Source organism: Salvelinus fontinalis, chromosome 6 (assembly GCF_029448725.1).
Source record: "Salvelinus fontinalis isolate EN_2023a chromosome 6, ASM2944872v1, whole genome shotgun sequence".
NCBI lineage: Eukaryota > Metazoa > Chordata > Actinopteri > Salmoniformes > Salmonidae > Salvelinus > Salvelinus fontinalis.
In genome coordinates, this window is record NC_074670.1 from 32306047 (window position 1) to 32318463 (window position 12417).

General features: G+C 45.8%; 1 protein-coding gene across 1 annotated transcript in view; it reads left to right on the top strand.

The window, feature by feature from the left end:
• Positions 1-12417, top strand: part of LOC129857694 (mannosyl-oligosaccharide 1,2-alpha-mannosidase IC-like) — a 121144-nt gene that overhangs the window by 18614 nt on the left and 90113 nt on the right. The window contains exon 2 of the mRNA XM_055926189.1: positions 6611-6726. Coding sequence (XP_055782164.1) covers positions 6611-6726 — 116 coding nt within the window. The remainder of the gene's footprint in view (positions 1-6610; positions 6727-12417) is intronic.

The window sequence follows — 12417 nt, forward strand, 5'->3', positions numbered from 1 at the left end:
GCGCCACCCGGGAGGCCACCTGTTTCACATGATTCTAGCGTAGGTGGTAAAAGAGGTTAGTGGTGTTTGAGCCTGTTGTCAAGACAGGCCTGCGCCATATTTTGCAGAGGACGGTTTTCTGGTCCGTGTCAGACTTTTCATACCCAAACCACGTCCATGCGACCGAAGTAGCCCCTCTTTTAGGTACGAGCTCCGTGTCTCCGTGCTCTGTGTCACGTTCACTTTCCTCCATGTTTGTTTGTGTTGCACATTTCCTTTCACATGGCACGTGTGGAAGAGCGCAAAGCGACGTCCAATTGCCAAAAAATATTGCCGTAAAGAGTGGGATTTGCGACACCACGAAATGCACGATAGAGCATAATATGAAACGATAGACGTTTTTCTATCGTCACACGATATATATCATCTTATCGCCCAGCCCAGATTGTCTACAAGTAAGTTGTCAACAGGTATTATTGCCTTGAACCGTTCTGAAGTACATTCCCATTTATGACATTTTCTATGCTGGTAAATGGTTTGAATCAGCATTCAGCTGGACGTTAGAGCAGGTCACCAGCCGGTGTGTGTCTGCTCTGTGTGGCTGTACATCGAGAGGCAGACTTTACACACACTGTCTCCCACTCTCTCCCTGCCTAATCCTCTCCCAGCTCTCTGCTACAGCCGGTTGGGACTCGACACCGGTGCTACATCACTGTCAGACACACACACACACACACACACACACACACACACACACACACACACACACACACACACACACACACACACACACACAGACACAGACACAGACACAGACGCACACGCACACGCACACAGACAAACACATAAACACACACGTCTTCACATTGAACAGGGTCAGCTCCCCTCAGGCTGATGGATTAGATCATGTGCATCAGTAAACAGATCCTATCACTGCAGCTTTGTCTCCATGGCAATCATGTCGCTTTTATGTTTGATTCAAACAGAGGCTCTATTGCTGTTGCCTATATACTGCTGATCATTTCACAGTTTACTTCCAGTGACCAGAGAATGTGTGATGTTCACCATTAGGGAGTTAGAGAGGTTTGAGAGTTCATTGGCCTCAAGGGATCTAGGTCGGTGTGGGTGGAATGCTCTCTTGGGGAGGTTCCGTGAGATTGAAGTGGGTCGGAAACTATTTTGTACCAATAACCATTTCAGGTAATACAGTGTGTTTTGACAAAAGTGGCGCTTTTTTTTTACGTTGTCACCAATCTCTCTGACTTATTCGTAGTAGACTGAAACAAGGTAAGGTGAGCCAGACATTTCTCTTACAGCCTGTGGTTGTTTTGCCCACAGTAGGTGGTTTCAGCAGGATGTGGAGGTGGATGTTTCTCCCGAGAGGGCAAAACTCACTGGGCTCCAGACAGCTACTCTGACTGGGAACTGTAGACAAAAAAAGAATGATTGTATTAGAAATATCCAAGGGGTAGCTGGCAAACCCGAGGACACAAAGGTCTGACGATCCAGAAGAATGTCACACTTGCGACAGACACCGCATGACATGAAAGGAAAGAGGACATCCCTGATGGAAATTCTTGAAACTAAGGATATAACATTGTAACAATTACCCCATGAGGGAAAGTACATTCGTTAAGGTTTAGCGATCGTCAGCTCGAATAGGTCAAATTAATTTTGGCCACTCGTCCTGTATTGATTCTCATTGACTCTGCTGTCAGTTGTGTATCTGAGGTTAAACTCTGACATTGATATTCCATACTGATAGTTAAATAAAGGTTAAATAAAAAATAAAATACTGCTGAAAACTCCACTCTGATTGATAGCCTTGGTATTTCTTACATTCCTCCTCCTTACCGTTCTCTTTGCTGTTAAGACCCCCCCCCCCCTCTCTCTTTTTCCCGGAACACGTTCATAACACATTTTACCCCCCCCCCCCCCCCCCCTTACACTCATTGCAGTTCCATGCTACACAGACACCTCTAAGTACGTTCAACAAATTAGATTCCTGAACACTGACACGTCGAAGGCTAAAGCTGTACCCCAGCTACCACTCACTGGACCTGAACAGGAAGCTACATGGACAGATGCGTTGACGTTAATGAGGCTTGCATTACCCTGGTGATGGTAATTGGACACCCGCAATCAGTAATACAAGAGTGGTGTAATGAATATGATATACCAGAGTCTCTATCTATTCAAATCACCTTGTTATGCTACCGGGCTATTTCTCTCACGGTTTCTGGTAGAAGTTTGAGAGCTTAATTGAACAAGATGGCTGAACAAATTAGCAATGTAGATAATTTTTTTTGTCTCTGGTTATTCTTCCTTCGTCAATGGTAATTACTGATGGTCCTCACTGAAAGGTGGCTAATGTTCCATACAGAATGTACAGTAAGTATGGGTTCTCCAAAAAGGCCTTCAAAATTGTCCCTGAGAGAGCTAATTAAGTTATAGCCTATTGAATAGCATTTCAATATTGTCAATGCAGAGAGGTGATCAAGTCATCCATTTTGTTTCTTTAACTTGAATGAACAGAACAGTTTATTTGTTGATTAGCCCTATAGGGTAAGAGGTTACTCAGAGGGAATGTTGTTCTGTCATGCCGTTTGTCTCAATGGTTAACACCATTTCAGTCTGATGGAATTTGTTGCCGTGTGTGCTGCATGTGCACAATTGTGTGTGTGTGTGTGTGTGTGTGTGTGTGTGTGTGTGTGTGTGTGTGTGTGTGTGTGTGTGTGTGTGTGTGTGTGTGTGTGTGTGTGTGTGTGTGTGTGTGTGTGTGTGTGTGTGTGTGTGTGTGTGTGTGGACCTGAGTGAGTGATTGATTGATCATGTATATCCAGGCTCTCTCGTATAGCCAACCTGACCCTGTTGCCTAGCCAGTGACAGCTTTGATAAATGAACATCCACCAGCCAATGTCTCACAAATAGGTTTTCCCTGCACTCTGTACACACAATGCACAGTAACACACATACAGTCTCTCGCACTCATCTCCAACATAGAATATATACCCATGAACACACACGCACATGCTTGTACACACACACACACACACATACACATGCTGGAAAACACATACACACACACTCTCTCTCTCTCACACACACAAACACACACCCACGCTCTCTCTTTCTCTCTCTCGCTCTCTCTCTCACACACACACAATACATGATATGAATGACTCTACTGTGACATGCTCCTGTACAGGAGCTCCTGAGTTGCTAGGGGGAAGAAATTAGATTAATTCATATTTGCTTAAATTAATGTTAAAGTAATTATGGTTGCGTAGCAATTGCAATGTTTGCTCTTTTTTTTAATCAATTTGGTATATGGGAGCATATCGAAACAGTTTATTACAGCATTTCAAATGGTTATCTTATAATTAATTGGTATGAATTTAAACACATGATATGTGATTACATTTCAGTTTGGCGAGCAGCTGTTATTACACAATCATTTCTACTGTCTCATGTGTCTCCCAGCACTCGCGTGTGGCACTCACTACACCGAGAATCTATAGATGGATGGATGTTGTTGTTGTTTTTGTGGCTGACTGTCAAGGTTAGATTATAGATTCCTCACTTAAGCTTTGATGGTTAATGGTCGGTATTTTATGGTCGGTAGTTTACAATTGGCTCATTCATCCCCCTCCTCTCCCCTGTAACTATTCCCCAGGTCGTTGCTGCAAATGAGAACGTGTTCTCAGTCAACTTACCTGGTAAAATAACGGATAAAAAAAACTATTACCTGAATGTGATGACCAAAGCCACTCCTGTGTGTAAAATGTATTGATAAATACCCCAGTAACCCTACCTGCACCAAGTGCTCATACAGCCACCAAGGCACCTTGGTGAAGGGCCTCTGAAATAAATAAAGTTTATGTTTGGGCCACGCCATGGGGCCCTGGGAGTAATGTGTGATGGATTGATATGTTACCTCTCTCACCTGAGTCCATCAATCATCTGTGCTTAGTTGCTGCTGTTTTCAATAGGAGTTTTCCTCACTCCACTGCGCCCCGACGTTCGCCGCCGCCGGGATCGGTATTGAGGAGTATTAGCTATCGTTTTTTTCCTCTGTGTGCTCTGTAACATGATTTGTCAACAAATTGCAACAGTACAGTCAAGTGCTCACTATGCATAGTGAGAGTCCTTCACAAACGGAAATGGAGAATATGCTTTTGAGAGTCTTTGTTTGCTGGCAACGGACTTCGCAACGAGACCTGCTAGAGACAGGAAAAAGTTCACTTTGGTTCACAGAGTTTTCACAGTGTCGGCAAGATGTCAGTGACGTACATTACATTCATAGCGTATATGAAACTACCGAACAAAAATATAAAAGAGTTACAGTTCATATAAGGAAATCAGTCAATTTTAATTAATTAATTAGGCCCTAATCTATGGATTTCCCGTGACTGGGCAGTGACTCTAGCTGTAGGGTAGCAGTGCCCAAGTTATGCATGCTTATCTCTCCTCTGAATCGGCCGCTATGTGCTTAGCTATAGCTGGACGGTAGCAGTGCCCTCTCATTCTCAATGTAAGGTGAATCCCTGTCAGGGTCAACCCAGCTGAAGTGGGCTGAGATGTGTGTTAGATGGGAGGTGACTAGCTGCGTGGTTGGTGGGTAGGGGTGTGTGTTAGATGGGAGGTGACTAGCTGCGTGGTTGGTGGGTAGGGGTGTGTGTTAGATGGGAGGTGACTAGCTGCGTGGTTGGTGGGTAGGGGTGTGTGTTAGATGGGAGGTGACTAGCTGCGTGGTTGGTGGGTAGGGGTGTGTGTTAGATGGGAGGTGACTAGCTGCGTGGTTGGTGGGTAGGGGTGTGTGTTAGATGGGAGGTGACTAGCTGCGTGGTTGGTTGGTGGGTGGGTGCATGTTTTAGATGGGAGGCGACTGACCGTGGCAGTGGAGAGACAACACACTGAGAGCCCTGTCACTGAGCCCTGCAACCACACATCAGACTTAAAGGTTTTGGAGCAAAGTGGCCGTGTAAAGAATTATGAGTGAGAAAGGCACTGCAGTCCTCCAAGGGATAAAATCGAGTAAATAGCCTGGTAATACTCTCTATCTACTAAAACTGACCCTAGCTCTAACCCGAAACTTAACCCTAGCCCTAACCTTTACCCTTATTCTAACCCTAACCGTAACATTAGAAAGCAGTTGCTTAGCAACGTATAGTTTGTTGATAGTATGACCATCTGTAGAGCATCTACAGATGGAAAATCTGGACTATCCAGGTGACCAACAGCCCTAATATATGACATGGGGCTGATAGTATGTATATGATACCAATCACTCAGCCATGTCACCTATGAACCCTCATCCCTGCACCATCACCCTCTCCTCTTACCTTATCAGCTGACCACAGTAGGCAATGTGGTAGGGTGAAAGGTCAACAATGTGAGAGGCTTTCTGGGTAATCTGAAAAGCACATATTGTAGGCTACTATTACATGTAGGCTATGATTATTTAGATTAAAAAGAAATCTGAGGCAGAAATATTCGAGGGTCAGAGGAAAGCTGAGTTGGGGTTTGCAGGGAGGAGGCTTGCATGACGATAAGAGAGTTTGACGTCTGTCTCCGCCACACAAACCACATCAGACAAGCCAAACCCTGGCGTCTTAGCCGCCCACTGCATTGCACAGTCCGGCCAAATTCAAATGACTCGGGTTAGAGAAACTATCGCTCCCCTTCTCGCCTCCTGTGTTCCGTTGCCTCTGCTTCGTGAATGTTTTGTCGCCTCAAGGTACGATTTTACATTTGCGTATCTGCCGAGCCACACAATAACTGCTCATAAGAACCGCACCGCTTTCATGTGCCAGGCTGCTGTGTTGATGTGTTGTTGCGTTGACGTGTTGTTGCATCAGATAGACACCGTATCTGTGTTGAGCTCTGTTTACGGGTGAACATGAAGGTGCACATCATATTTTTCAGACGGATGAGTTACTGTACCTTCTAGTTCTGTTTTCAAGCCCTACAGTGCATGTAATGGCCAGTCCTGCGGTATATCTTGGCCTAGTTTCCGCTCTTGTTATTACTCCATTTTCAGGCTTCCAGTTGGTGTGTCTCTCCTGCAACTCTTTTGCTCAGTAACACAATGAGGACACCGATTCCTCTGTTCACAGCTCTTTCCATTACAGCCAGCCGCGTATCGCATATTTCTTCATATGAGAAGAAAAAGACCGTCCAATCTTGCTCTTAAGGGCTGTGGGATTGAATAAAAGCCTCTGAGCATTTCTTATTAAGGTTGTGAAGGGAATTTAATAAGCTCAAATGAAGTGCATCTACAACCAGCCATTGGAGCATAGGGATCACAGTTCCAGCACTGAATGCAATTAGGAACGCAGCAGGCTAGACTGTTAATGTTCATCTTGGAGGTAGATGCCTTTCATCTAGCCTACACAATGTCATACCATAATTCAAGATTAAAGATGCAGATGTGATAGCTGGGGTTTGGCATTTCAGGGCTTGGCTTAACTTTACTTTGCGGTCTTGGTACTTCTGTCTGCTTTCTGTCTCTGAGCCTCACCTCTAGTCATTCTAAATTCACCCAGAACGAGAATGCAGTGTGATGTCTGGCACGGCAAGTCCCTATACCCCATGGTTCTGACTGTTCTGTGTCCCGTGTGTTTTGCAGGTGGTCTGAGGGGAGCCTCCATCGTGGATTCTCTGGACACGCTGTATATAATGGGATTAATGGACGAATACAATGACGCAAAGGAGTGGGTGGAGACCAGCCTGGACCTGAACTCGGTAAGATCAGACTCACTCATTGGATATTATCTCTGCCATTCATGTTGGAGGACCAATCGTCTACCACAAACACTCTTAGTAGTGGCCTTAGTGCTGCGGTTGATTTTAGGCCATCTGGTGTCCCCTGATTGACCAAGTTTTCAATCCCTCCTATCTTATTGGATAGTTACTCTGCCATTTATGTTGGAGTACCAATCAACTACCCCAACACTAGAAGTAGGCTGTCTGACTTGGCACTTGTTAGGATGGCATACACTTAATAAGGTTATCACCAGTGCTCTTAGTGTGCCAGGTTGATTTTAAGCCGATTGTCCCCTTACTGACCCAAAGTCCTGTCCAGGGGGTGGGGCAGTTTGCCAGAGCTATATAGGGCATTCCAGATGGAGTAAAAGATGTCTTGTGTGGCCAACCCTGAACAACTGATCCATTCTAACCACGATTTGTTACTGTGCCATGGGATGATTTGAACTCTCCCAGAACTCTGTGCGCTGTGGGATTGGATGAATAAAAAAGGGTGCGAGTAAGAGAGAATGTATGTGGAAGCATGGAGAGAAAGAGAGAGGAGCGCGAGAGAGGAGGTCATTGGCCTCCCCATTGAGTAATTCCATGATAATAGACTTCTTCTTGGAGTCGGGAACAGAGAGGTCTGCCAGTTTGGACATGATGTGGAAAACTGAGTGAGTGAGAGTGATGGTGCCAGCCAGCAAGGTAAGCGCCGCCAGGCTTTGTGTGCCCTGTTGCTAACGGACTAGTTATAGGCCCTCCGTTCCACTCTGTTCCCACACTTTGTGTAAGTCCCTCATTGGGATAGTTCATTTTGTCCAAAGGCAATTTGGTTTAGTCACTAATCAAATATCATCTCTCTGAGATGTACTGGCTAAGAGATGTCTTTAATGTGTTAAGGTGATACATTGTCTGAGGTCAAGCATTTTCTATTGTCTATTCATTGATCTGGCTATTCCCTAGAGCACTTCGGCGTTGTCCCTCTTGGGAAATTATACTGAAATCTACTCAAACCTCCTGAGTGACGGGTTTGACGTGCTCTTAGTAGTTGCTGTGAACTTAGATGAGCTGGACTTAGATGTCAATAGATGTCGACGTGCAAAGAACGGTGTTTGTACAGAACATGTATACCATTTTAGACACACAACGCAAGCCATGTCTCTCTCCTTTCTCGCTCTCCTTTCTAACTCTCTACTCCCGCCCTTTCTTCCTCTGTTTTTCTTTCTTCTCCCACCCGCTCACTCACACACGAGTTCACACACACACACAGTTTTTCAGTCTTTCCCTCTGGCAGCAGTTGGGCAATATGAAGATGACTATCGATGTGGGTGTGCAGCAGTAGCTCCTGGTCTTGGCAGAGAGAGCCAGGGCAAGAGACACTAAGTAACGGCAGCCCATGACAAACAGCAACCTCGTCAGCATCATAAAGACACCCAGTGAGGATTTACACTCCCGGCCGCACTTTGTCACTGGGCTAGCGAGGTCAATCTGTCACCATTCTCCAACTCCTCCGATCAATTGTCCCAGAGGGTCTCCTCGTCTGAGTGGACGGATATCTGTCCTGTTATGGACGCCAGGCCATTTTAGGTCAAAGTCACCATACTTTGGGAACTGGGGCAGGGATCTAATTGACTTATAGGGATTGTTCCAAACCTTGATCCGTTTTTAGGCTCAGCCATTTAGTTTTACAAAGTGGCAAAAGAGAATGTTAAAATTACATATTTTCCCCACACGTTAACGCTACGGAACCTTATGCACCTAATTAAACCACTAACAACGCAGTCATTCATGCTCTAACCAAGTGGTTCTCAATCGGTTTTGGCTGGGGACCCAAATTTGACAATGGCAATTGAGTAATGTTGTATTGCAGCTGCCTTCTTGGGCAGGCTTCACTTGCAAAATAGACTCTGTCTCAACGGGCTACTATTATGGTATTAAAGAAAGTCATTACACAGACATATTAACTGAGAAAACATTTACCAATTGAAGAGAATAAGCTATTTAATTAGGCCACCAGTTCAGGAGTGGGGAGTAATAAATGGTCAGACTCACAACATGACATCAAAAGCAATCCAATAATGTTCAGGAAAAGTAACACATACCAGTGTTTCAAATAGAAAAGCAACAATCATAAGCATTTCTTAATCAGCAATTACCATGTGAATAGTTTCACAACCGTGAAATGGTTTTTAAGGTGTACGTTTTGGACCAGTTCAATAAAATGTCAAATGAATGTCAGAATAATTAACACATTGAACAATAACTCACTAACACAGATAGGTAGTGCTGAACGGTAGTATGATTTTGACTGCAAGACAGGCGAGAGCAGGATACTCTCCCATTACGCTGCACCAGAACTGTGGCAGTGTCATTTCCGGGAGCTCAGTCCACGATCAAATGACAGCTCCACCAGCAGATCCTCTCCGTTGCTTGGCAACGTGATGCTTCCCATCTCCACTAGATAGGGGTCCCCGTATCCAGTCATCTTGTCTCCTGTTCTCTTCCGGGAAGTAGTTGCAAAACTTTCCCTGCAGCTTGACAAGATGCTATTTAACGGTGTTTCGCCGTGCGCTTTGTTGATCGGATTCTGAATCTTGAAATCAGCATTGGGAAACATGTCAACCCTCCCGTTAGAAACATGATTTGCCCAAACGGTAAGCTTCATCTTGAAGGCATCCACTTTGTCCCTCTGTTCATAATTGATTGTGCAAACCTCCCTTGCATTGACACATTGAGAGAATTCAGATCAAAAATATCCACCAGGTAGGGAACCTGCGCGAGCGTTTCCTCACAATCGGAAAGTTCAGGCAGAGGTGACTTGTTTACCAAAAGAAACGCAGCAATCTCTGCTCAAAGCTCATAAAAGCGACCCAACACTTTACACCTGGAAAGCCAGCGGACCTCTGCATGATAAAGCACCTGATGGTGCTCCCTCCCCATATCCCTGCAGAAGGCCTGAAACACCTGCGTGTCAACTATATCAAAAAGAGTTTTAGGGAAAGCTTGATCACATCCTGGAGAGTGGCGTGGAGCTCAGGCACCATGTCCTTCGCTGCCAATGCCTCCCTATGTAGGAAGCAGTGGTTCCACGTCGCACTCGGTGCTCTCTCCAGGATCTGCTTTACTACAACGGGGTGCTTTCACATCATGGCAGCTGTCCCATCAGTGGTCACACCGACGCACCCATCCCAGGCCAGTCCCACGGAGCCCAAGTACATTTTCATTGTGTTAAAGACAGCCTCTGCAGTGGTGGTGGTGGGCAAATCCGCGCTAAAAAGGAACTGCTCCTCAAAGTTCTTATCCCATCCCATTGGACTGTATGGTTAGCCACATCAGTGGATTCATCTAGCTGCAGTGCGTAATGGCCATTTGCACTGATGCGCTCTGATGTCTGTCCCGAATTCTCCTCTTCGTGGTGTCATTGGATAGGGATGTGGTTTAAAGTTGTTTGTCAGCAAACTCTCCCAAGATTCCAGTTCACATATCAATCGCAGCAGGGGGTATGAGATCCTCTGCGCTGGTGTGGGCTTTGCACTTAGCAATGCGCTGGGCCACAAGGATGATGCGAAGCGCCTTTTCTTGTACCGTGCATACGTTCTTCAATGAATCTTGTGAGGCCTCCAGATATTGACATTTCCTTCTTTTTTTTAAAGTCAGCTGTCTTATCTTTGTGTCTTGGATGCTTAGTGTCCAGATCCCTTTTCATTTTGGAAGGGTTTCATGCTCTCATTAGCTAACATTAGCTCATTGCATAGGACGCACTGCGGTCTACACTCACCCTGTCTGTCTTATTTGTAAATCAAATCAAAGTTTATTTGTCACGTGCGCCGAATACAACAGGTGGAGACCTTACAGTGAAATGCTTACTTACAGGCTCTAACCAATAGTGCAAAAAAAGGTGTTAGGTGAACAATAGGTAGGTAAAGAAATAAAACAACAGTAAAAAGACAGGCTATATACAGTAGCGAGGCTACATACAGACACCGGTTAGTCAGGCTGATTGAGGTAGTATGTACATGTAGATATGATTAAAGTGACTATGCATATATGATGAACAGAGAGTAGCAGTAGCGTAAAAGAGGGGTTGGCGGGTGGTGGGTGGGACACAATGCAGAAAGCCCGGTTAGCCACTGTGCGGGAGCACTGGTTGGTCAGCCCAATTGAGGTAGTATGTACATGAATGTATAGTTAAAGTGACTATGCATATATGATAAACAGAGAGTAGCAGCAGCGTAAAAAGAGAGGTGGGGGGGTTGGGGGGGGCACACAATGCAAATAGTCTGGGTAGCCATTTGATTACCTGTTCAGGAGTCTTATAGCTTGGGGGTTTAAACTGTTGAGAAGCCTTTTTGTCCTAGACTTGGCACTCCAGTACTGCTTGCCATGCGGTAGTAGAGAGAACAGTCTATGACTGGGGTGGCTGGGGTCTTTGACAATTTTTAGGGCCGTCCTCTGACACCGCCTGGTGTAGAGGTCCTGGATGGCAGGCAGCTTAGCCCCAGTGACGTACTGGGCCGTATGCACTACCCTCTGTAGTACCTTGCGGTCAGAGGCCGAGCAGTTGCCGTACCAGTCAGTGATGCAACCAGTCAGGATGCTCTCGATGTTGCAGCTGTAAAACCTATTGAGGATCTCAGAACCCATGCCAAATTTTTTTCGTTTCCTGAGGGGGAATAGGCTTTGTTGTGCCCTCTTCACGGCTGTCTTGGTGTGTTTGGACCATTCTAGTTTGTTGTTGATGTGGACACCAAGGAACTTGAAGTTCTCAACCTGCTCCACTACAGCCCAGTCGATGAGAATGGGGGCGTGCTCTGTCCTCCTTTTCCTGTAGTCCACAATAATATCCTTAGTCTTTGTTACGTTTAGGGATAGGTTGTTATTCTGGCACCACCCGGCCAGGTCTCTGACTTCCTCCCTATAGGCAGTCTCGTCGTTGTCTGTGATCAGGCCTACCACTGTTGTGTCGTCTGAGTGATGGTGTGATGGTGTTGGAGTCGTGTCTGACCATGCAGTCGTGGGTGAACAGGGAGTACAGGAGGGGACTGAGCACGCACCCCTGGGGAGCTCCAGTGTTGAGGATCAGCATGGCAGATGTGTTGCTACCTACCCTCACCACCTGGGAGCGGCCTGTCAGGAAGTCCAGGATCCAGTTGCAGAGGGAGGTGTTTAGTCCCAGGATCCTTAGCTTAGTGATGAGCTTTGAGTGTACTGGTTTTGAACGCTGAGCTGTACTCAATGAATAACATTCTCACGTAAGTGTTCCTTTTGTCCAGGTGGGAAAGGGCAGTGTGGAGTGCAATAGAGATTGCATCATCTGTGGATCTGTTTGGGCGGTATACAAATTGGAGTGGGTCTAGGGTTTCTGGGATAATGGTATTGATGTGAGCCATTACCAACCTTTCAAAGCACTTCATGGCTACAGACGTGAGTGCTATGGGTCTGTAGTCATTTAGGCAGGTTGCCTTTGTGTTCTTCGGCACAGGGACTATGGTGGTCTGCTTGAAACATGTTGGTATTACAGACTTAATCAGGGACATGTTGAAAATGTCAGTGAAGACACCTGCCAGTTGGTCAGCACATGCGCGGAGCACACGTCCTGGTAATCCATCTGGCCCCGCAGCCTTGTGTATGTTGACCTGTTTAAAGGTCTTACTCACGTTGGCTACGGAGAGCGTGATCACACAGTCG